This window comes from Colletotrichum aenigma, assembly GCF_013390185.1.
Source record: "Colletotrichum aenigma strain Cg56 chromosome Unknown KSG_Cg56_contig10, whole genome shotgun sequence".
Lineage (NCBI taxonomy): Eukaryota > Fungi > Ascomycota > Sordariomycetes > Glomerellales > Glomerellaceae > Colletotrichum > Colletotrichum aenigma.
This window is the reverse complement of record NW_023500916.1, coordinates 1,280,536-1,305,040: the sequence shown is the minus strand read 5'-3', so window position 1 is coordinate 1,305,040 and position 24,505 is coordinate 1,280,536. Positions and strand designations below refer to the sequence as shown.

At 54.0% G+C, this 24,505-nt stretch overlaps 7 protein-coding genes across 7 annotated transcripts; 4 read left to right on the top strand and 3 right to left on the bottom strand.

Annotated features, from left to right (window-relative positions):
• Positions 1-526: 526 nt before the first annotated feature.
• CGCA056_v014227 (uncharacterized protein) lies at positions 527-1,653 on the top strand (the record flags this gene model as incomplete). Its single annotated transcript, XM_037329469.1, has 2 exons — positions 527-1,107; positions 1,167-1,653. The coding sequence occupies 2 exons, from the start codon at positions 527-529 to the stop codon at positions 1,651-1,653; spliced, it is 1,068 nt and encodes a 355-aa protein (XP_037171952.1).
• A 6,498-nt stretch (positions 1,654-8,151) lies between these two features.
• Positions 8,152-10,631, top strand: bglG-1 (putative beta-glucosidase G; the record flags this gene model as incomplete). Its single annotated transcript, XM_037329468.1, has 6 exons — positions 8,152-8,239; positions 8,292-8,596; positions 8,658-8,882; positions 8,940-9,165; positions 9,268-9,395; positions 9,480-10,631. 6 exons carry the CDS (start codon positions 8,152-8,154, stop codon positions 10,629-10,631), a joined length of 2,124 nt encoding a protein of 707 aa, XP_037171951.1.
• Positions 10,632-13,005: 2,374 nt separating this feature from the next.
• MSN1 lies at positions 13,006-14,332 on the top strand (the record flags this gene model as incomplete). Its single annotated transcript, XM_037329467.1, has 2 exons — positions 13,006-13,299; positions 13,361-14,332. 2 exons carry the CDS (start codon positions 13,006-13,008, stop codon positions 14,330-14,332), a joined length of 1,266 nt encoding a protein of 421 aa, XP_037171954.1.
• Positions 14,333-17,434: 3,102 nt separating this feature from the next.
• Positions 17,435-18,826, top strand: CGCA056_v014224 (uncharacterized protein; the record flags this gene model as incomplete). The annotated part of the gene is made up of 1 exon (XM_037329466.1): positions 17,435-18,826. One exon carries the CDS (start codon positions 17,435-17,437, stop codon positions 18,824-18,826), a length of 1,392 nt encoding a protein of 463 aa, XP_037171953.1.
• A 200-nt stretch (positions 18,827-19,026) lies between these two features.
• On the bottom strand, positions 19,027-20,106 carry CGCA056_v014223 (uncharacterized protein; the record flags this gene model as incomplete). Its single annotated transcript, XM_037329465.1, has 1 exon — positions 19,027-20,106. The coding sequence occupies one exon, from the start codon at positions 20,104-20,106 to the stop codon at positions 19,027-19,029; it is 1,080 nt and encodes a 359-aa protein (XP_037171956.1).
• Positions 20,107-20,607: 501 nt separating this feature from the next.
• CGCA056_v014222 (uncharacterized protein) lies at positions 20,608-21,681 on the bottom strand (the record flags this gene model as incomplete). The annotated part of the gene is made up of 1 exon (XM_037329464.1): positions 20,608-21,681. One exon carries the CDS (start codon positions 21,679-21,681, stop codon positions 20,608-20,610), a length of 1,074 nt encoding a protein of 357 aa, XP_037171955.1.
• A 561-nt stretch (positions 21,682-22,242) lies between these two features.
• rglC-1 (putative rhamnogalacturonate lyase C) lies at positions 22,243-24,231 on the bottom strand (the record flags this gene model as incomplete). Its single annotated transcript, XM_037329463.1, has 1 exon — positions 22,243-24,231. One exon carries the CDS (start codon positions 24,229-24,231, stop codon positions 22,243-22,245), a length of 1,989 nt encoding a protein of 662 aa, XP_037171958.1.
• Between the last annotated feature and the right edge of the window lie 274 nt (positions 24,232-24,505).

Genomic DNA, 24,505 nt, shown 5'->3' with positions numbered 1-24,505 from the left:
GAAAGACCCCCCCAGACCATCCACACCTGTAAAGGCCCAGAGGCTTAACATGAGATGGGACGAGTGGGCCAAAAGAAGGAGGGATCATCTCATCTCTCAGCGGGACCTCCCGTAACTTTCGTCATGAAGCGCGCGGTTAGTCTTATCGATCAGAATGTTGCAGTCTTTAGTGCATAGAAGGGCAAAGTGGGACATGGCATTATGGCGGGATAATAGTCTAGGCGATATATGCTCAGCCCCTGTTAGCAGGGCTATGGCAGATCACGGATGGGGAAGGAGATGTACAGGAACCGTAAAGACCTATCAAGTTACAACGTTGAGGGTTCTAGCGGATCTCTCCTTAGTCGAGAATAAACAATGACAGCGTGTTGCACAGTGACCTGACATCGCGATTGTACCAGGGTATCATGGCGAAATCCGTGAGCAGATGGATATATATAAGTAGAGTTGCCTGCAACGATCATCACAGTCTAATCCTCTCAAGCTACCGTCAATCTTTAGCCACTCATTTGGTCAGTCATTCACTATGGTTCGCTCCATCTTCGCTCTCGCCCTCCTGGGTGCCCAAGCTCTGGTCAACGCCGCCACCGAGGTCGAGACCCGTACCCTCGACGAGATCTACAAGGCCGCTCTCGCCGAGGGCGGTGTCGTCACCCTCTGGCACGGAGGTGACGAGCTCACCCAGCAGAACAGCTTGAAGGCTGCCTTTGAGGCCAAGTTCCCCGGCATGACCCTCAACGTCACCGTCGACCTCTCCAAGTACCACGACGGCAACCTCGACGACCAGATCGCCGCCAACAACGTCTTCGTCGACAGCATCATCCTCCAGACCCTGCACGACTACCCCCGCTGGAGTGCCGAGGATGCCCTCCTCGACTACGCGCCCCTTGGTCATGACGCGATCCTGTCCGAGTTCAAGCCCAACGGTACCGCGACCTACTACGGCATGTTCATCATCGCCTGGCTCAACACCTGGAACAGCCAGAAGCTTCCTGGTGTCGAGGCCCCCGTCGAGTGGAACGACTGGCTTCGCCCTGAGTTCAAGGACAAGCTCGTCCTGACCTACCCCAACGACGACGATGCCGTCCTCTTCGCTTTCGACCTCATGTAAGCACTCATTAAAGGCCCCCAACAGGATGAAAGTCAACTAACACCGCATCAAACAGTGTCAAGCAGTACGGCGCTGAGTGGTTCGACAAGCTCGTCGCCCAGAACCCCCGCTGGGTCCGCGGCACCCAGACTCCCCGCACCATCCTCGGCAAGAACGACACCACCTGGGCCGCCACCTTCACCTCCTCCGGCAGCCTGAACCCTACCGCTCCCATCAACACCAGCCACCCCATCGAGGGTCGCTTCGTCTCGTGGCCCCAGACCGGCGGTATCCTCAAGAACGCTCCTCACCCCGAGGGAGCCAAGCTCCTGCACAGCTACATGCTCAGCACCGAGTTCCAGGAGTCCCGCGGTGGATGGTCTGTCCGCGGCGACGTCAAGCTTCCCAACAACTACACTCCTATCCTCGAGACTCCCGGCACCGACCCCACTGCCTTTGGCAAGTGGATGTCTGACCGCGCTGCTGTCGAGAGACTTCGCTTCTGGTTCGAGGACCGCATTGGCACTGCCCAGGGCCTCAGCCCCCTCATTGATGGCCTTTGAAGGACGCAAACACATATGAAAAGGGGAGAACAGGGGGGAGTGCTGTTGTTCATGTACATAAATCTTTGTTTGATGCACTAGCGCTTCTTTGAGCCACGTCATCGTATATACTGGTCCAGACTGATACCATTTTCGATGAAGTTGTGACATCATATTTGACTACATGTGGCTTTGCGTTTTAGAGTTCAAGTAGCTGAACTCTGCAACCTTATCCAGACAGCAAATCGTGGGGAAGTTGAGCGTGGCCAAATGGCGCCTACCACGATCGACCTGAATCGTCTTGGTCAAGCTCCGTTACTCGGTTCAGGTGAACGCTCGCAGAGTTCGATTGTTTTTTTGGGGAGAATGACGCCTAACAGTCTTGCCTAAGAAATATTGATAGGGAAAAAAGGAAACAAAAGACCACGATGGGACTGTCTGCTTTGGGTAACGGCATTATGCAAGTCCGTAGTCGGCATGGCGGATCTGCAACCCTGGCAAGGACCTGAGTAAGGTCGATGGGGCATTTTTGCCGGAAGTCGGCTCCCTGGCCGCGGCAGAAAAAGAACAGAATACAGGCGACCCATGCCGAAAATTGACGTGTAAATAAGGTATGCAAGCGTACGGGTGAGCAGCTGGTTTGATCTAGAGTGAGAACAGCCAAAACCAGACCTGCTCAGGTTGCTTGTACCATGTCTTTTCATCTCGTCTAAGTGTCCGAGGCGTTCGGCTTCTTCTTATTTGCTTTCTTTTCTTTCTACGTTCCGGTCCAATATCGCTTGCCGGCGGGAGAGTTTGTCTCTGATGACCGCGCGCGACTCACGCGATCAAAATGGTTCCGGTGTCGCATCGAGAGCTGCGGACTTCCTGATCGAGATCCACCCCCGGTTTTCCATCTTCTTTTGGCCAAGAAAACTTTTTACAGGGGAGGGCTGAGTGGCCGGATGTCCTGAACAATTGCGGCATTGCACTAGGTACTGGGCCAAATAATGTCTACAGGTCCGTCTCTTCGTATGTGACATTGAGACTCGCGTCTTAGGACATGTAGACTAGCACAACAACCTACATCAATTGCTGTGAGAGCTTACGTCGATGCGGCAAAACTGTAGAAGACTTGGTTGATCTCCGTTAAAACTTACCGATTCTGATCGTTTCTCGAAGGGCATGGTACTCATGCGCTCCTTCAAACATGAGCCATGTCATAGTCCACGCCCGATCAAATAGCATAAGTACCTTATGATGATGCATAAAGTCTGGATTGGACAGCAAGCTCAACGTATTCGCGACGCACGGCGGCCGACTACGCGTAGATAGCGTGGTAACTTGCCAATCCTTGGCGGCATTGATTTCTCTCTACTGGACCGCCATTCGTGATGACGTGAAGGATTGGATCCTCTACGCAGCTAGAATACGGCACAGTTCGTGAGTGACTGGCTGTATCAAAGTTACTCTAGGCTTCAGCTTGACTTGCAGTAGCGACATTGACCGAAAGGGCTGGAGATCTTCGTCTGTCAGCATCGTGCAGTTGTAAAGTCATGGGCATATCGAAGAGGGGTTGAGGAAAAATCCTTCAACTATGTGACTTTTAAACTTCCTGGGCTTATTGGTGGAATGTGTTGCCTTTGTTTCACTAGTCTGAGGGACTGTTCCCAAAGCCCCTTGTCGGGTCTGTAGATGCAGCACGTAAGCGGCTGGTCTTACGGTATTCTGTATTTTTGAGGACTTTCGTCGGTCTTCTCTCATTATCGAGAAACTAATTCTCATTCCTGCAAATCTTCATGTATAAAAGCTGAGCCTGCGGCAATCATATTCAGTGTCGCATTTTACCTTTGTATCAACCACAACTCTTAATTTCTTCAGATTATCTGACAATACATACGTTTCCCGCCATACACTTCTTGTGCTAACAAACATCATGAAGCTTGTCGCTGTACTCCTCGGCATCTCCGCCGCTTCCGGCGTGTTTGCGTCTCCGGTCACCAAAACCGGCCCCGATTCTATCCTCGATAAACGAGCGTGCGCTTATGACAGCTGCTCGGCATGCGAGGACTTCTGCTGGAATGGTTTGTGACTCACTGTCTGAGCTATCAATTACATCATGGCTAATTGGCTTCGAGATCTCCCCTGTCCGCCGAACAACAGCTGCGCCCCTACCCAGGCGACGTGTTTTCTCTTGTGCCTCACGACCGGATGCTGTGAGAGCTAAGTTGGCATCGAGAGCGACCATGGACCTTGAAGAGTTAACATGATGGCCGGTCTCTATTGATGTATGAATTCTTGTCTTGTTAGCTGAAACCAGTGAAGAAATACACGCTTCAATTGGAATGTGCTTGTGAATCCGATCGTGTATTCAGTGCGATGTGAACATCATGGATACATTGCTACTTCATCAGGTACTTTCTTGTCCGCTAAATATCGGTGAGACACTGGAATATGAATGTTAGAGTGATAAGCAAAGTGATGATCCAGACGAATGCACACGTGTCTCGCGGGATGTGATAACTTATTACTCTGAGTTATGCCCAAATCATATTCGCCAGTGCATGTAAATATTTACATCGGCCAACTACTGTTCATGTGTATCTTTACTATGGGCGGTGCTGCCTCGTGGGGTTATGAAAGTGAACACGTCGCTCTCCTCGCATAAATCAATGGCTGCCTAATGGAATCGCCCAAGTATTCATCGCAATCTCTGCAAACTACACCAACCAAGCATCATCAAAGTTATCTTTCTCGTCTTTCTCACTTTTGTCTGCACCCTAGCTGCTATTCCCGGAGACTCATAGTTTCTGAAAGCGCACGATGGACCCGATTGCCTGAGCTGTGGCAAGGCACTGGATTTATGCAGCGAGCAAAGGCTAAAGCAGCTATCGAGTTGCGCATCCCCATCACAAGACCCTCAAGGCGAGAGTGATCCAACTTACCTGGTGGACGTTCTTCTCTGGCGCCCATCAATCAAAATGGAAGGTACGCCATTCGAGAGACGGTGTTCCGTCTTGAATCATTCCTCTTCAGTTATCATCTTCAGGTAAAGATCTCATGCAAGGCTCGCTGGTCCGACGTTTTCTAGACGGCGCCAGCCATTGGGTCTACCTATTTCTCTTCATGGCAAAACGAAATCACCTCACTTATACGGCCATCATGGCACGTAGTCAAGGAAACTGTACTCTTCTATATTTTTGTTCCTACTTGAGTGGATTCTACTTCTAACCATTCAAGAACTTCTCCATCTTCGAATCGATTCGAATGACTTCAGTCTACTACAGATACTATACAGTTTGGGTAGTGCCACCGTGTCGATGCTCTCAATGGCACAGTTGAACCTCTGCCCTATATGTCGACTTGCTACCTCTTCCCATGCTCTCAAAGCCCTACACCCTCGACCATGCTGCCAAGACACGACATCGAATTGCCAAGTCGCAGCCATTGTGAGATTGACTTCGCTCGCCTTGACCTCGTAGCTGAAAAGGAACCCTTTTCCAACACCAGGACTCCATACTTCCAGCATCTTTAAGTAGGGCATTAATGTAGCTGCTTGACTTGCTGCGACAAGGAGACAATCTAACTCTACAGGACTAGCAGTCAGCCGTCCTAGTTGGCAGCCGAGAACTAGACGCTCAAGCTTGCAAGGAGGCAATGCCTCGCCTGATGAGAGTAAAAAGTTGAAGTGGGAGAAGAAATCTCTAGCGTCGATGACATATGTAGTTGCCAGTTCTTTAAGATGAAAGCTGGCGGGAACCGCCGTCTGGAGCACAGCTGCTAGCCCGTTTGCTTTTTCGGAGTTACTTTGACTTTGAGCTTCAGATATCAATTTGGACCGAGATTCCCATATGGATAGCCTCTGCAGAGAAGGAACTCGATCTGCAATTGAGAAAACGACTCTGTTTCTAATTGCTTGTTGTAGTGTTTTCGTCGTTCCCAGCTGTTGTTCAAAGTCGAGTCGCTGGAGGCACGGAAAGTTGTCGCAGAGGTGACAGAGTAGGATAGACGAACAGCTCCAAGAGATCTTTGGGCTGACGGAGATTGCGGTGATACTGGAGACCATCTCAACAGGCCCCTGCTTGCTGACGACGCTGTTAATACTACTGATTTCAGTGAGTGGATCTGAAACGGCGGGTGATCGACGGTGAACACAACGACGGCGACCACGGATAGATACCAACTTCCGATCGCCTGCGTTCGGAACTGCGATACCAACTAGTTCAAGCGAAATACCATTTTGAGGTATATCTTCGGTCCAAAGAGGGAGAATAGAGAGGAGCTCTTCCAATTTTTAAAAAGTACCCTCTCTCTCTCGATAAGTGTATGTTGGCCCCCGACCTCCCGAAGGCAACGATGGCAACGGTATTCTTCCATTCTCAGACAAAGGGTAATGGTCTTGATTAGAGAACTTTGATGGCTTTGTATAGCCTCGCGAAACCCTTGAAAGCTCGACTTTGAAATCCAGGGTCGGAAGGTCAGCTTCTGCCAGAGCAACGGTTCGAGAAAGCTCTGCCATTCTTTCGAAACAGTTGCGTAGATGGCGATGGGGAGGTCTTCAGAAGTCGACACGTTGGCTAAGAATTTCAGAATCATGTGCCGGAGCTCCAGTGAAAGACCTGTCCAGCGAGGACCTTGCGTTTGTCTGCTTGAATGGCGATGTGCTTCGAGGCTCTGTGAGATAGGAGCAGCATCATGCATGTAGAAGAAAGATTTGTTACACAGATGAAGTCGGGAGGCAAGTGATTCGATTTGAGCTTTTGTTATGTCCGTCCCTATCGGGGTCATCAAGCCTCTCAAACCCAGTCAAGACACCTTGTTCGAGATTTTTCCCATTTTACTCTTACTACCTTGTTGTCGCTGAGATTTCTATCAAGGTGGCGTTCAAATAAACATTGCGAAAGTAGGAAAATGTATGTGCGGTAATCGCCAAACTCAAAGCCTTGAAGACAACAAGGTGAATTTCACATAGCCCATACATACACTGCAGAACAAGATATTCCTTGCTATCGCTATCAAGCTGATTCCTGGTGACGTCTCAGTGATCGATCACAGTCCGTGTACCTAAACCATTGATTGCCACAACCTATTCTGCAGCAAACATCGGTCAAGGTGTAAAAGAAAAAGATGGATGACGCATCGTGTTTGGTAAAAGCTTTTCTCGAAAGTTGTGAGGCATGATACTGATCGCAAAAGACGATGAAAAAGGTTTTGCGTATGATTATTCACAGAAGGTTTTCATCAATACTGAGTTCACTTGACTCTATATCTGGCCTGAGGACCGGAAGCGTTGGCATGGACTCGAATGAGGGGGCGAACCTGATAAGAAGTCGAAAACGTGTCCGTTCTGAGTTAATTGTGGCTATTTACGATCGAAACCAGATGTAACTGGTAAATCTGCTATGGGAATGACGAGGATTGTCGGTCAAGATTGTCTAAGAAGACAGGACCATCTGGTGCGAGATGAATTGAAGCATGCAGTTCTCCCAGCCCGAATCAGGACTCATTGAACATGACGCACTTGACCAGTTCGAGTGGACATCGGCCCTTTTGTTTCCCAGCTATTCCTCAAATACGAAAAAGGTCGAGTTCCACATGTGATGGCGGCTCTTCGTGGTAAGTAAGCTTAAGTACCCCGGGTTGAAGTCGAACGGAAGGTGGGCTGACATGCGGGGAAGCCGGGGTTTACCCCGCAAACATGAACACTGTTGCATTGAGGTTAACGACATTCGTTGGCCGAAGCAAACTAGATCATCGTATACGCGCTTGGAACTCACATGTTTGCCAGCGTAGATGGAAAATACGCGTATTTGACATCATTTTGCACCAAAGTCTTCTCGACTCCCGGTCCAATGTCGACAAATCGTTCAATGTGCGGTTGTATCCCATTGCACCTGCATGCTCGCCATGTGTTGCCCCGAGAGAAAGGCGCCTATCTATGCTTACCATTGTTATCAACGAGAACATGTCCTCGTGACTTGTTGTCGCTGCGCAAAGCCACCAGATTTGCGTTGAGTTCTTGGTCTTCAAGATGTTCATATCGGGAACACAGGAATGAAAAGCAAAGGTTAGATAGCCAGCGGCCACGTCATGAGATACGACCTCGCGTGAGGCCTCAGCTTTTTAGCCTCATGAAAACAGGAAACCAATGGCTCAATACCTACGGTATCATCGCGTTTGAGAGGAGGTAGTTGGTAGGTCAGGGTCAAAAGGCTCCACTCCCAATCCGTGCCGATGCCTTCTTCCATCAAGGATTCGAAAGGTCCCGGAAATATCCCCGCATTCCCAGGCTCCGATCTGGGCCTGGTCATCGAGAGTCGGTCCGAAATGACGAACCTCACAGTTGATCTCCAAGCTGCCGCCCTTGGTACGAGCGGCAATATCACTGCAGCCACGACGACCAGTGATCCAATCGAGGTAGCAACTTGTTGCCGTATGTATGAAGTTGAAAGCATATATAAAGATCTTCTTATCGAGAGGACTTGAAGCTTGGGACACCCACAAGACCAACCTAAGCCTTCCTCGCATTCCTCTTCAATCATGTTGGGCATCTTGAAAGGCTCCCTCTTGCTGCTCGGGGTTCACAGCGCGTATGCCGTCCGACATGTCTCCCGTTCCGAGAAGAATGGTATGTCAAGAGCACCATCCCTTCAGTCACCAAGCAGCTCATAAATCAACAGGGACCCGAGACTGGGACGCTGCCGCCGTAATGGCTTCGGACTTCGTCTCCAAACTCACTCTGGATGAGAAGGTCTCGATGATCACGGGCAACTCATCTGCAGGCAACTGCATCGGCGTCATCACGCCCATTCCCCGGCTTGGATTTCAAGGCCTTTGCCTTCTTGACGGCCCCGCAGCCATCAACCGTGTCGATCTAGTCAGCGTCTTCCCTTCAGGCATCACAGCTGCTGCGACCTTCGACCGGGATCTCATCTACCGTCGGGGGTATGCGCTGTGTGAGGAATTTAAGGGCAAGGGCGGGCACGTAATGCTTGGGTAAGTCGATCACTGTAAATGCGACGATCGCAGCAGCTAAGCACCAACAGACCTTCGACGGGTCCTATGGGTCGTCACGCCCTGGGTGGGCGAACTGGGAGGGCTTCGGTCCAGACCCCTACCTAGCTGGGATCTCAATCGCGCAAACCGTCCATGGTGTTCAAGACGCTGGAGTCCAAACTTGTTCGAAGCACTACATCGCAAATGAGCAAGAGACCCAGCGTTCCAACACCAACCAGACAGATGGCACCCGGGCCGAAGCCATATCCGCCAACGTCGACGACAGGACCATCCATGAACTCTACCTCTGACCCTTTGCCGACGCTATCAAGGCCGGGACTACGTCTGTTATGTGCTCCTATAACCGCCTCAATCAGACCTACTCCTGCGAAATTTCCCACACCCTGACCAAGCTCCTCCGCGAAGAGTTGGGTTTCCAAGGGTACACCGTTAGTGATTGGTTTGCAACTCATTCCACCTCGGAGTCCATCAACGCGGGCTTAGATATGGAGATGCCTGGCATCATCCCCTCTTACCAAGGGTCCGTCCTCTACTTTGGTGACAGAGTGCTCGAGGCCGTCAGCAACGGAACCGTCTCCGAAGCCAGGATTGACCAGATGGTCCGCAACATCATGACGCCGTACTAATTCCTCGGTCAAGATGCCGAAGACTATCCAACAGCAGACCCAACACTCCGATGGGTGACTCTCATTCAAGAAGTTGGTCTCGGTGCTGCCAAGGCTGGCGGCTTCCTCCCTGATGACTTTGCCTTCGAGCATGGCCGGGATGTAAGAGGCGATCATGCCAAGGTCATCCGCGAGATGGGTGCCGCCGGCACCGTTCTTGTCAAGAATAACAACACACTACCATAGAGCAGTCCCAAGATCATCGGCGTCTTTGGCAACGATGCAGGAGACATGACTGACGGGTTCTACCGCCCGTTCGAAGTCCCCGATAGCGTTAACACCGGCACCATGATCATCGGCGGCGGCTCCGGCACAAGCCGCGCATCATACATCGTCTCACCACTCAGAGCCATCCAAGCCAAGGCCGCAGAGACAGGCGCTGAGGTGCTCTACGCCACCAACAACAAGCTCCTGGCGAGGAACGACTTCAGGGGCATCTATCCTCCGCCCGAGATCTGCGTCGTGTTCCAACAGACCTTTGCCAGCGAAAGCTTTGATCGCACTTCTTTCGAGCTCGACGGAAACTCCACCGCTGTGATCGACAACGTCGCTGACTTCTGCGGGAACACCATCGTGGTTACACACTCGGGCGGCGTCAACACCATGCCCTGGGCGAACCACACCAAGATCGGAGAAATCCTCTTGGCGCACTACCCCGAGAAGGAGAGTGGGAATTCAATTGTCGATCTTCTCTGGGGGGATATTGCTCCCTCGGGACGTCTTCCGTACACTGTTCCACGTGACGAAGCCGATGCGGGCCCGCCAATTGTCAACATCACTGGGCCTGTTTCCGACCCCCTGGCCTGGCAGGCGGACTTCACTGAGGGCCAGCTTATTGACTACCGCCACTACGATGCCCAGAATATTGAGCCGCTGTATGAATTCAGCTTTGGATTGACTTACACCACTTTTGCCATTGAAGACAACAAAATCGACGTCAGCCTTGTCAAGGGGAACAGCTCAGTGACGGCTCATCCGGATGCATCATTGAAGACACAGCCTGGTGGAAACCCACAGCTATGGGACGAGCTCGTCACCGTCAAAGCCAAGGTCACCAACACTGGCGACCGGTCTGCGCATGCCGTTCCACAGCTTTACTTGTCTTATCCCACAGGAGCTCCGGAAGGAACCCCGCGAAAAGTGCTTAGGGGGTTTGAGAAGGTGATGATTGATTCGGGTGCTAGTGCTGACGTCGAGTTTGGAGTGTTGCGGAGGGATCTGAGCTTGTGGGACGTTGTTGAACAGGATTGGGTCATTCCTGGCGGACAGTTCACCTTCAGAGTTGGTTTCAGCTCTAGAGACCTCCCAGCTAAGACTATGTTTTCCGTCCTGGGCTGAAGGGACTGAGACTGGCATTCTGCTTGTCGCCTGGATTGACGAGTAGCCTGCTGGGCTCTAGCTACCTACACAATTGTCGATCAACTTACAACTCATGGCTTCATTACGCAACACTTTTCGTACCGCTCGCTATTCCTCTTGTTGCCCTCGCTTACGTATGTCTGAGCTTACAGCGTATGCACGTAATATGGCTTCGAGGATACGAGCTAGACAGCGTCCTGTTAAGGCACGTCAGCCTTGGCAGGCGCCCGACCGCAGACTATTGATCGAAAATGAACTGTTTTCGGGTCCTTTGTAGGCAATTCAGAGTTGAATAGGCCGTAGTAAGCCCGTCATCTTGTAGATGTCGTGCAGCAGCTAGACAAAGCGTATGTATCAGTGCAGGGATACAACATTGAGTTGACTTCACATTACCACATCGAGGAACGTCACATAATTAGATTCAAGATCAGCATAAATAAGACCCAAACCCCACGGAAAGTTTTGAGCTTTCTGACCAGTGAGGCTCCATCCCTATCTCATATTCGTTCCGAAGACACATACCCCGGATCAACCTTGAGATCTTTCATAATCCACTCCGCAACTTCAAAATGATTATGCAAACCCTCCTTCAAACGGCGTTCCTCGCTGTCGCCGCCAAAGCAGCCAGCCTCACCGCGAGAACCCCCGACGGTACCGACGGTTTTCGTCTCCGGGCCAACATGCTCTATCCCGACTCCCCAGGGAATGGGCCTAATGTTCACGACCAGGAGCTCAACTACGTCTCCGGCGACGAGTGCCAAGCCATCGTCGTCCTGCTCCCCGAGGACCAAGGGACCACATTCTACGCCAACAACAATACCATTGGTGTCTACTTCGACAACACCTCGCCTCAGTTTGCCGGCATGGTCGTACCCTGGCGTGGGCCGGCGATGGTACCGAGCGGCAGACCCGTGGAGCTCAGGTGCTCCGACGGTACCCCGGGTCTCACTCTCAATGACAAGGGCGTGTACTATCCAGGAGAGATGGGCCCGGACTTTAATGGCGCGTTCATGGTCTGCCAGGAAGGAGACGACGCGATTCTGAGTTTCTTTGGGTGGGGGCAGAGGCCTATTTGGGGTTGTTCTGTTATCCAGCTTCTCCCGGTCTACAAAGCATTGGGAATACATAGGCTGTAATGTATATTTCGCAAAAGCCGTTTTGAACTAAACTTTCTGTTGTCTTCATGCTTCATCTCTTCTAGCATCGTACCGACCAACTCTGAAGGTAACTCTGCCAGGTATCGAAATACCCTCTGGTAGGAAAGAGCCCCATCTGTGCGGTTTTCCACCGTTAGGTCACAGCACGAAGGAAAACCTGTGTGACGAATTCGTCCCAAATCTCAAGTTGAGAGCAAAACGTAGATTCTGCCGCTGGTAGGAGTACCCTCAACCAGGATCCAACGGGCATGCGTTCCCTGGACAGAGATTGCATCCACAGATGTGATACCATCGCAAACATGGATACTACCCCCCCCCCCCCCCCCCCCCCAATACCCATTTTGTAGCCCTCTCCTTTTCCCATCTCGCTGCTTACTAGAGGTTCACTGGCCTCAAAGTTGCGCTGCGGTTGGTACACTGTGGAACCGCAGAGCTTTCGTGGTCAATCGAACGCCGCCACTTCTCGACTGCGACTTTCGAAGCCATCAGCGTAGCCACGCTACCGTTCGACTCATCTTTCGAAGTCGCCTTGAAATCGACTTTGGTATCAACCTGGTATAAATACCTTCGGCTAGGATCGCGCCTACATGGCTGTTTGTCCAGCAGCAGCGCAGAGAGGGCTGGGTGTTTGATCGACCCGTAGTCGGTGATCATAAGCCATCAACTACCCAGGACACATCCCGTGACTGCATGACAATAGGAACCAGCTAACGAACCAAATGTGACACTCCTAGCGGGTAAATATGCCGAAGATCTCAGGACCTGCATGGCAAACACGCCAAGCGGGCATCTCCCGTTGCCAATCGCCCTTTCACCCTGACGCATAGATCAATCTCGACTACGATGTCAGGAACATTGAAGATGACCGAACAATGGACGATTGTAGACACAAACAGAATAAAAAACGGTTTGGATACAATTTCAACAAAGATGTTTGGAGAAGCGACATTAGTCAATGTCTCGAGTTGTTGGTCCTTACGCCAGTTAAGACATGCAATATAACAAGACGCCTAGTCGAGACAGGGCGGTTCTTAAGACTTCACTGAAAGTTCCACAAATTTCACGTCGTCTGTGGAAGACGTGGGACATCTAACATATCATCCAGCCATTAGCATCAGGCGCGAGCTTACCATCGGTCACAGCTGGTCAAATCGTGACTCAGATAATCAACTTCTCACAACTGCGCCAGGCACAACATGGAAACTGCGGGTCGAGTCCGGCTGGTTGATTACTCCGACAGCGAGAGTGACGACGACATTCACAACAACGAGGGCATTGCACCGCCACCGCACGCGCACGGAGACGCACGGCCACCCGAGACCGAGAACGAGCTCGCCAAGATCGTGATCGAGCTGCAGAAGAAGTACATTCGCGAGTGCGAGGAGATCCAAAGAAGACAAGAGGAATGGCGCGAGGAGATACGCAAGTGGCAGGTCGGGTTTGAAGGGAAATGGGAGCTTCAGCGCAGGTTGTTGGTGGATGTCATCCCGGTGCGTTAGGTGTGGGGATGACGAAGGCGAGAGTTTGATGCTGACTGATTGGGATGCACAGAAAGTGACCGACTTGCGCATCGGAGAGATCCTGAGTCGAGAAGGGATTCTTTCAGCAGCGGATGCGACTAACGAGGCGAGGATTCCGTCACCTTCGTTTGCGACGCCGGCGGGCCCCGCTGCTCCGGGATGGGGTCGAGGCCCGGCCCGAGCGGATGTGACGGTGACCGAACGCGAGGCGAGCATAGATGAAGGACCGGAGCCGATAGCGACAGCAGTACCCACACAGCCACAGAGGACGAGAAGCACCGGCAAGAAGGCGCCACAGGCTGAGATTCCTTCATCACTTCGTCGCCTGAACCAGGCCGCAAGGAAGGTTGGTAGCAGTGCAGACTCGAGACAGCAACACGTAGTGGAGCCTCCGACCCCGTACGACGACCCGAAGTATTGCAGTCCCTTGACCATCACAGACGAATGCGGCAACCAGAAGCCCCTGTTCAAGTTCCAACCCACACCAGACACGGTAGAGGAGCTTTGGGCGGAGTACCGGCATGGTCTTCGTGGTCAGCCGCCCATCGACCAGTTGGAAGTAAAGTATCGAGCCAAGTGGCGCAACGACACATATGGCCGGTCATGGTTCACTCGGCGCAAGCCATTTTGGGACAAGATGAAGCAGATGCTGGCGGATGGAAAGACGGAAGACGAGGCACTGGAAGTGATGAGAGAACTTTCCAAAGGAAGCGTGCCGGGCCTCATGGGCAGGCTCTGCAAGGATCGGGCAGGCAAGGGATTGAGGCCGAGGAAGCGCAAAGCCTCCCACGGCTTGTCGGAGACTGAACGCACCAGGCGAGGTTCGGAAGCCGATGCCGGTAGTGTGGCGGAGGAAACCGATGACGATGTGGAGCTTGGGCGGTTGGATCCGGTCGTCCTGCGTAAACGGATCAAGATGTTGAAGGTTGGGGAACTTTCTGATAATAGTGAGACCAGGACGAACTCGGGATGCGATGATGATTATGAGCCTTGGGAGGACTGACGTCTGGCCAAGAAGACCGATCAAATCGAGAAGTCATTCAGCAGGCGAGTAATACTTGCGAGGCATCTTGATGTGGCGCCAACCCAGAGGCTAAGAACCTGTATTGAGCCGAGTGCTCTGGCTATTCAGGATTGGGTGGAATGTTGGCCGTTGACAGGTCTGGCAGGACATCTCGGGGGTTCGGCGACCGGGGATTCAACGCCGGTTCAATGCCGGAGGACGCTCCGAGGATGCGGAGGGCCAACCGAGTCTAGACCAGAGGCCGATGTGCCAAGGAGGCAGGAGACAGAGCAGTAATCTTATAAGGAAATGTCCGTGGAGCCCAATACATCCCCGAATGCAGGTGATTGTGCCTCGGCCACGTGGACTTGGACTCGTTGAAGACAGTTTCCCCGGCCGATTTTTGCTGGGGTTGGGAAACCATTAAATCTGAATCTGCACAGTCGATTGGCCAAACGGTCAAGATGGCAGCGATACCGGCTTCGATTTGATCCCTCGCAACTAACAGAGTCATCCTAAGCAAGCGTTCGAGGCTGGGCGACAAAGAGACGGAAGACGAAGAAACAAGCTTCTGCCTAGAATCAGCTGGTCCCAAGTTTCAAAGACGACACATGGGCTTGCAACTTTGAAGTCAAAAGGGTCGGACGGACTCGCTTCGGCGCTGTCGCAGCAAGCTCAAAGGGGTCGCATGCGAGGGCAGACGAAGAGTGAGAGAGTGTATCGTGTTTGAGGGCGTGTCGTCGTCGTGGTCGTCAAGGCGAAAGGTCGATTGCGGCGCATCCCAAGCTGTCGGTGAGGGGCTTTCCGTGGGGATCCCTGTCGAGAATTATCCGTAAGAGCCCGGAAAGTGGTGTGATCTCTCGGGTTTTGGAGAATCATGTTGGCAGCGGGAGCCAGGGAGGCCCTGGGGGAAAATGTGAGAGAGACGCCGGAACCAGACGCACGAGGACCATTCGGGCAGTTGATGCCTGGGGAAGCAGCTTGGAGAACGTGTGCATGCCTGAGGCTCAAGGGCACGCGAGCGGTGGGGCCTGTCAGGTGAAGGAGGATGTGGTCTGTGCGGGCTGCGGAAGGTTAGGTAAGGTGGAAGGAGGGAGGCCAACAGTGAAGAACAGAAGGAAGGAAGGAAAGAAGGAAGAAATAAAAAAAGGGAAGGACAGGGCAGGCACAGGGCGTTGTCGCACTTGCCTCACGGAGCACAGCAGGAACACAGCAGGAGCAGCCACCAGCAAGCAGGAGAAGGAGCACCGCAGCATGCATAACCCAGGCAGATTGCAAACAAACACGTCGATCCGGACTGCCATTGCGTGATAAATTGGATCATTTCCCATAATAAGCTTGGCCAATGCCGGGTATTGGTTGCAAGCTGTTTCTGCTGTGCAAGCGATACCTGTCGGCCGTTCTCTGTGTTCGCAGTGTCACTGTTCATATGAATCCCATGTCTTTTCCGGTGGTGTTCTTCAGTGGCTCCCTCGCTGTGAATAAAACGCTGCTGTACCTGAAGCACCTCACCTAGATGCAGACTTGGGAGTTTCTCATCCTGCAACTGCCATAACTGCTTCCTGCATTGCTTGAATGCACCTTCCCCCGTCAACATTGCAACTGAAACCGCCTGCAACCGGTTTACGAACGGTGGGCCAAACTTGCTCAAAAGGCAGGAAGTTGAAAATGGCAGCCAGTCACGATGCAAGGCCTGATTTTCCGGGTAAGGCAGGCACGCCTTCAACCTAAGGGGGGAAAGGAGCAGGGGACCGCCGATGTTGGCGCGCCTTCCCGCCAATCGTTCGCTTCACACCCAGCCCTGTCCGCCCCCACTTTGTTCGTTATTTTTTCTTTTTTTCTTTTTTGTCTGCCCCTCCCCCTCATCTCGAGACTGGCGGCCCTTCTTGACCTCTTCCTGCCACGCTTCCTTCAAGTGTGAGATGAGTGTGCCTCGGCGGCCGTCTCTTGCTTCGAATGCGACTCTGATTCATCCGACCGGTAGAGGCACTCTTCCTTTCGGGTGCCACCTCCCGATCGGCTCGTTCGCAGACGCCAGGCCTGGGGCCATGCGTCGCAACCCTCTGAACCAACCACATGGATGCTTTCTTCGCCGTCGCACTGCCCAGACCCAGGGTCACAGGCATCAAGACAGGGTGTCGAAATGCCTGCCCAGCCTGGATAGCCGAAGAGCGGGAGCGCCTCCGGCAACGTCATGTCCAAAATGCAACCTGATGCCGCAACAAATGCGTCGTGAGAAAAAAAAAAAGTCTCATCTCGACGCCAGCATCGCCATAGCTGTATGCCTGGAATGCCGAGGGTAACGGCCTGCGCCATTTGCTGGGGCTGAGATGTGCCAGGTACATTGTCTCTCGTGAATCCGACGCTTCTTCCAAGTAACGGCGACATTGAAAACTCCAGCAGTACGTATTACGCTATTACTCGGCGGCAGTCTCGCAGAAGACGGGATCAAGGGACTGCTCCACGTCAATTGGACACCGTGACGGGACAATAGAAATCCCACCCACACTCACCCATATTTACCCCGACATTGTTCCTCGCATGCGTATTCTGCATCTGCAATCCGCAATCTGGCCCCCTTTCCTCTTCCGCAACGCTGCCAACTCGTCGCCGCATTCGGATCGTCAAAGGGGTCATCGTTGTTGCCGAGCCTGGGTGCGGAAAGCAGAGAGTGGAGAGCCACGGGGCAAAACCTGGGGGAGTCTTGCTACGCCACGCGCCCGTCTCATCTTCCCCTCTTCTCTTCCCTTGCCCACTTTCCTGCTTCCTGCGTCCAACCCTGCATCCCTTTTACTGCCTGGCCATCTGCAGACTCTGCTGTGGCTGAACCTGCGCCAAGCGAGTCCGCCGCTTTACATAAGGTTGCCACCTCGCTCTTCACTCGCTCACTCTACCCCACGAATCGCCATTTTGGCCGAGACACGCCTGGGCACACGTCGTCTTCAAAGTCTGTACATGCGGCTTTCCATCTCACGTGTCACCGGGCTCGACTTGTCTCATTCTCGCATACGACACCGCTTAATCAAGATCCAATATCTCACCTGCCCGCCTTCGCCCCAGTTTGACGATACCCCAGGTTTTCACCACCGACACCCGCCCATCATGACTTCGAACACGTTGCTCTCCCTCCCCGATGAGGTTCTGCTCCAGATTGTCGGACACTTGACACCGCCTCTTGACGGCTTGGACATTCCCTTCACGGCCTACACCGATCCCGATGGAGTCGTCGTGAGCAATCGCGTCGCCCTGTACCGACTCGCCTTCGTCTGCCGCCGCTTGTCGGATCTCGCCATCCCGTCTCTTTACCAGACGGTCTATTTATGGGGCCGGTCACGTCTTCAATCGCTATTGCAGACTCTCCTAGAACGGCCAGAGCTCGGCGCAAACATGCGCATATTCTCATACGTCTCGTGTCTGGGCAGCGATCACTATCCCACCGACGTACTATGTCCGTACAAGCGTACCCATTGGCGCCACTTAGTGGAAGAGTCGTCCCGATTCCCGGACCGCATCAAGGCCTTCATGCGGGAAGCTAAGACGGATCTCGAAGTCGTTCAAATCGTGTTCGCCCTCGTTCTCTACTCGACGCCAAATTTGCGCACCCTCCACATGCGCATGCCCTTCGCCGCTGGCGAGTACCAGAAGCTGAAGGATATTCTCACCCCGGACATCGAACCCGACGAAGGCTGCCCCCGAGTTCTCAACTCACTCACCCGTATCATGCTGGAGCCCATGCCCGACTTTCCCGGGGCGACGTTCTGGCCCCGCCGCGAGCTGCCATGTCTACTGAGGCTGCCCAATCTCAAGGCCGTGGAGCTGGGATCTGCTCATTTCCGACCAGCAGCCCTCCCGCCAGGTGACGGATGGGGCGATGACGGCAGCTGGAAGCATGTTGAAGAGGTACGACTCGTCCGCAGCAGCATGTGGGGCTCAGGCTGGCACGCCATCTGCGCTCTGTGCCCCAATCTGAAGCTTCTCGAGATGAGTCCTTCTGGCGTTTCTGATCAGGCTGCCGACGGCGAGCATAACCTCAATACCGCTCTGGGTCTGGTTGCCGAAACCCTCGAGACGTTTTCATTCGAGGGCATCTTGGCCGCCAACTTCTCCCAGCATGTCGGTGGAGACGGCACTCTCACTTGCTTACCCAAGATGAAGGCGCTGCGAAACGTCAAACTCGACATCGGCATCTTGTTTGGCAAGCCGGAGAGAATGGATAAGTTCGACGTCCTGGGAAGCCTGCCCCAATCCTTAGAAATACTCGACTTGGCAGAACTGTGGCACGATGTTGAAATCGACAAGCTGGGATTCCAGGCCCGAGAACAGTATGAAAGCGGCATTCAGAACGCCTTGCGGAAGCTCGTTTTCGGAAGCAAGGAGAAGCTCCCGAACCTCAAGGAAGTCACCTTCCGCCCGAACCCCTTTTACGCTCAACTACCTTTGCCGGATACCCTCATGGTTGGGAAGTCGGACGTTGACTTCAAGCTGGTATACTAAGGCCTCACCTTGAGGTGGAATAATTCTATATTTCTAGCATGACAGCGAGCGCGGAGTTATCGATCATACATGGAAGCAAAAGCAAAAGCATAAGCATTCGATATCATTGACTTAGGTATATCTATTTAATCAAACTCATTTCTTCATCCGACGCCCGCGCTCGGTTGCGACCGAAAATCTCATGAAATCGTCCACTCAACTCACAGCCTCCACCAGCTTCGCGGTCGCTCATCTCTCGATGGCTCTCGATAGGTTCGGCGATCTCCCACGATGTATGTCTTTTGACGAGGTCGTCGCTCATAGTCACGGGCGGCATGCCGTCTTTCCTTCTCACGATCCCACTCTCGATCGCGACTACGGTCCTCGCCACCCCAGCTTCCCCGTCGACTATGCCTCCGAGGCCTCTCTTCCTCAACTTGGATCCGATCCTCACCATGACGGTATTCCCCGCCCGTAAACCTCACCTCACTCCGGTGCCGCCCCTGGGTCCGCGGACGATCCTCACTCCGATACCGCGTCGTCTTCTCACTACCCCGATCACTCGGCCTCTTACTCGTTCTCTCCTCCGTCGCCGCCGGCTCCTCGAGGATGCCACTAACCCTCCTCTGCCCCATCCTCTCATACTTCCGCAGCAAACCCACATACTTCACCCAGCAATCCGCCAAAATCTCCGTGCTCAGCTTCAAATCATCCGCCTCGGCGCCCATCAACGCGATCCGCCGCGTCCATCCGCACTCCCACGCATCCAGCACCTTCCCGCACGCCCCGCCATGCGACGCCGCGTGCCGCCGCCGCTCCCTCTCGATCCGCTGCCGGCCCTTCTCGAGCTCCGCCTCGGCGTGCAGGAGGATGCGGCCGATGTCGAGCAGCTCCGAGATGGCGAATTTGAAGTCGCCCGACTCGGCGGTCTGGAAGTCCGCGTCGCGGTCGAAGGTGGGCAGCCGGCGCCAGGGCGTGTGGGACGGGATGGGCGTTGGCGGGCGGGAGTAGCTGTACGAATGGCGGCGCGATGAGGAAGAGGAGGAAGGGGATGGGTGGTCGCAGACGTAGCGGTGGTAATGGGTCGGCCGGCGACACGCCCTGCGGCAGTGGTGGAGGGTGCTGGAGAGGCTGCAGCAGCCGTGCGAGGGGCAGCGGCCGGCGTGCGAGGAGGAGAAGCGCGGGAGCGGGCAGGCGCAAGAGGGCGGTGTCTCGTACGGGTTGATGTAGTGTGTTTTGGTGGATGATATGATGGGCCGGACGTCGCAGGAGAGGGTGTGCGTGTGGACTTTGTAGCACATCGCGGCGGTGGTTGGGTTATCTGGAGAGTTGAAGAGATGGGATAGCTTGGAATGGGTTGAATTACGGAGGGTGGCTGGATGGAGTGACGAGGCCATGGAAATGGGGAGTTTCCCGGCCCAGATATATCATCTGGCTGCTGTGCGGTGAATATTATTGTTCAGGGTGTTGCGGGTCGAGGTGGAAGACTGGGTTGACGGACAAAGAACCTGTGTTTGGATGAGTATGCGGATGTTCTGGTGTCGTTGTTGGCCTCGTCGGTGAAGAAAGTCTTTGTTGTGCTGAACAGCATCTTGACATTCTTTCAACGTCGTCAATCCTGTTTTTCTTCGACTCCATCAGGACGGTTTCATGGACTGTGCCTCCCAACATTGGCTCTGAAGGCAAATTTGGGAGAGAAAAAGTGTTCTCTTGTCCACAGCTATGGATTACAACACCAGAGAAGAGAAACCTCCACAACTCAATTCACACAAATAAAAACAAACATCAAAGCAGCAAAACCATTACTCCCCAGGCGGATACGCCTCCAAAAGCGTCTCCCGCTCCGCCGCCGTGATCGGCATCACCCCGCCATGCCGTGCACTCGGCGGCATCACCCATCCCTCCCCTGCCAGCTTCCAGTCCGGCTTGCTAATATCCTCCGTCACAAGCCGGATGTACCTCCGCCCCATAAACTCATCCACGAACGAGAAGTACTTCTCCTCGTTCACATCCCCGGGGTTCGACTTCACCACCGCCGGGCCCTCGATCTCGCCCACACCCGCAGTGGAGGAAATACAGCTCGCGACGATGTCCCACCCTTCCAGGCCTGCTGACAGGTTGCTCGACTTCTCGTGGATTATGTCCCGGCACCCTGTGGCGTTGCCGGAGTCGTCCTTGGTGAAGCGGTGGTATACCCCGTCCACCTCGACAACGGTGGAATCATACTGCGAGCCGCCGGAGTTCTGCCACACCTGCGCCTCGCTGAACTCCACAAAGTCGCTCGTCGTCGCGTAGAGGATGCGTTCATACGTCCTCCGTGTGTGCTCCACACCCCCCTCCTCATAAAGGCTTGACGCCCAGAAGACGAACCACATCCCCAGCCCCTCGTCAAAATACGCCTCCGGCGCCCACGCGTTCCCTGCCTCGGACGGTGCGACGAGCACATGCCGCTGCTCCGACCAGTGCACCAGGTCAGGCGACTCCCAGACCTCGATGTGCCGGCTGCCCACGCGCTGGGCGTCGGTGAAGGACATGCCGCGCCCGATGGAGAGATCCGTTGCCAGGAGGAAGAATCTGTCGTCGGTGGGGGCGCGGGTGATGAATGGGTCGCGGAGGCCGAGGGAGCCTTTGGAGGAGGTGAGGATGGGGGAGGAGGCGTTTAGGGGGGTGTAGGTTAGGATGTCGCCGGGAGAGGAGGCGGCGAGGAAGATGTTCTCGCCGCCTATGGAGTTGCGGACGAAGTAGACGAAGAGGTAGGCTTCGTAGACTGGTGAGGAGCGAGGGGTGGGGAGGCTGGGGCTGGAGGGGATGGTGGGTTTGGCATGGGTGGAGGTGAAGATGGCTGTGAGGGTGAGAAAGATGGCGAAGGGACTCATTGCAAGGTTTGGTCAGTTGGTTTCGTGTAAGGTCTTGATGGTTGTATTGGTCTGAGCTATCAAATTGACAAGACGTTTCATGATGGCATTTTCAGGCCCAGCGAGGGCAGGGAGGATTAAGAGCTTCGGTCGAAGGCCCGGAGGATATTTCGTCCTGGAGGACCTTGTAACTTCCTCACGATCATCATCGCAACTTGTCTCTCATCGCGTTCGGAGAATCTTCAACGCCCATCTACGTCCGGTGTCTGGGGTGGTGATTACCGTACCAGCCGGCGTGCGTCCCGACTGCGGTGCCGATTGCTACGCTAGCAATGCCGGCGCGGGAGTCGGCTGATCGGTGTCGCAACTCGCTGGTGACTGGCTCGTGTCCCGGACCTGCTGTCTGAACTCCCGAAGACATGTTCCCTGGGAAAGTGTTTCTCCTATCATGTGGCACGAAATTCGTTTTCGCATCTAGTCTCACTTAGAAATTGGTACTAAGCAAGCGAACAACGCGAGAACTGGTTCAATTGGTGAGATTGCGCCACGTCTTTTCAACATTTACATCTAGAAAGCTACATCCTAGGCCAGCTCCAACCTCAGCGCATCATACTGCACATACAACGCATCCGGCAAAAGAGCAGTCTCCACACTGCTGGCATTGAACGGCAAACTCAACGTCAACTCGTTCCGCCCCTCCTTCAGCGCCTCCGCAGAGAAAGTGAACTTGTTCTCAATATTCTGGCACGCGACAGCGCTCCTCACGCCGCACGATCCGCTCCGCCAGTACGGGATCACCCACGTTGACTCATACAGGTTGTTGAAGTTCACCGTCCACGGCAGGTTGCTGTACGGATGGCCCGAAACAGTCCACTTCGCGTTGCCATTCGCTGTCTTGGTCCCGGCAATCTGCACCGTGAAAGTGGCTGTTTTGGCGGCGTCCAACTTGTCTTTGTTGAGGTCGAAGGTAATGGTCCAGTTGTTCACGTTGTCGTAGTAGTTCTCCTCCCGGAGGTGGTTGCCCTTGGCGGGGAAGAATGCCCAGTGGATGTAATTCAGGTCCTGCGCCTCGTCGCTCTGGCCGACTTCGAAGTTTACGCCCTCGGGGAAGTCTTTCTCGTAATCATACTTGCCCCAGTAGATGCGATACTGTTCTGGTTGAAGAGGCTTGGAGGTATCCGGTGCGTATCCGTGGAGGTATTCTCCGGAGGACTTGTCGGGGACGCCGATCCGCCAGACTTCTTCGCCCGCACTCTCCTCTTTCCATTCGAAGGTCGGTATGGTAGTTGCAGTGTCTTTGGTGATTTCGACGTCGTCTTGGATGTACCATCCAAACACCCCGTCCGCGTAGATAGTGACTCTGTAGGTTCCTTCAGCAACGCGGGGTACTCTGAAATCCCCGCTCTCGTCGATCTCAGCCCAGTACTGAAGTGACTTGGTGTTGAACACATTGAGTTGGAAGTCCTGCTTATTCTCCGACAACACCACAATCGGTCGTTTCGCACCCTCAGGAAGCTGCACAGCCCCCTCAAACACAGTCCGCTGCGTCGACGGAATGAAGTTGGGAACATACTCCGCAATGCTGTCGTAAAACGCCTCGTTCCACTCTGCGTCCGCGAACTGAACCGCATCGGCCCTCAAATCGGCCACAGTGGCCTCCGCCGCGCCCTTGTTGAAGTAATAAAACTGCGGGCCCCAAGTGCGATCGAAGCCGTGGGTGATATTCGGCATCGGCGCGCCGTGGTGGCCTGAGACCATGTAATTGTACACAATACCATCAACGACCAAGTCTGAGTGAAGAGGTCCGCCATAGTACGTCTCCATCGTGTTGTGGACGAGCCACGCGCCGAATGTGCTCCCATCAGTACTGGTCGAGCCGTCACTGACTTGTCCGTGGACATCGTGGTTGCGCCAGGACTCTGACAGGGTGTATTTGGTGAAGTAGTCTGAGTATTGCTCCGTGTACGGGTCATCGGGCACACCGCCGACATACGTCGTGGCATCTTGCACCGTCACGGCCTGAGAGAATGTGGCATCCTTCGGTAGTGGCCCAAAGTTGCCGTCGCTGGTTGAGAAATGCGTCCAAAGGGCCGTGTTAGGTCTGAACAGCGTGCGGAGCTCGCCCAGATCGCGGAGGAGCGGCTTGCTTTCGTTGAAATACGTCAGACGCGAGAAGGCGTGGAGTCCAGTCTCTTCACCGCGAAGGAAGAAGTACTGCGATAGTGTTTGATTCGTTGCGGCGAACTTGTCAGACATGATGAGCCCGCCGAACGGGGTGCCGGTAGAGTCGGTGCCATTGATGAGCTGCAGCGAGGCCGTTCCTCCTGGCGTCCAGAAACCTGAGGGCGTGCATGAGCAGTCGAGGTAGGGACCCTTGCCGCGGTTGCCGTTCTGAGGACCCAGGAGGTCCTGGCCATCGAGGGTGAGGTCGGTGATGTGACCGCTGGATTTCGTGAGGACGACGGAGAGGCGGTCGTTTGTGAGGGTCAGGTGGGTTGAGTTCTCTCCGGTCGTGAGACGAGCCGCTGCGTGGCTCGCAGCGGCGAGGATGAGAGTTAGGAAACCCCTCATGTTGGCGTCGGCGGACCTGTGGGATGAAATGAACGACCCCGCCTACTGTTGCGGCAACTCACAGCTTCACGATAAATGGTTAACGAATTATATACTCGTGGAGAAGAGTCAAGGAATTGCAAGCTCTATTTTCATGAGATCATCTTTAGATAATGCAAGGTGTCCGTGTCTGCAACCTGATGCCCCCGTCATGAACTACCCCGTAAAGCGACATGGAATAATTTCGGGCAGATCCAAGACCGAGCGCCAAGCTTTCTACGAAGCAATCTCCATG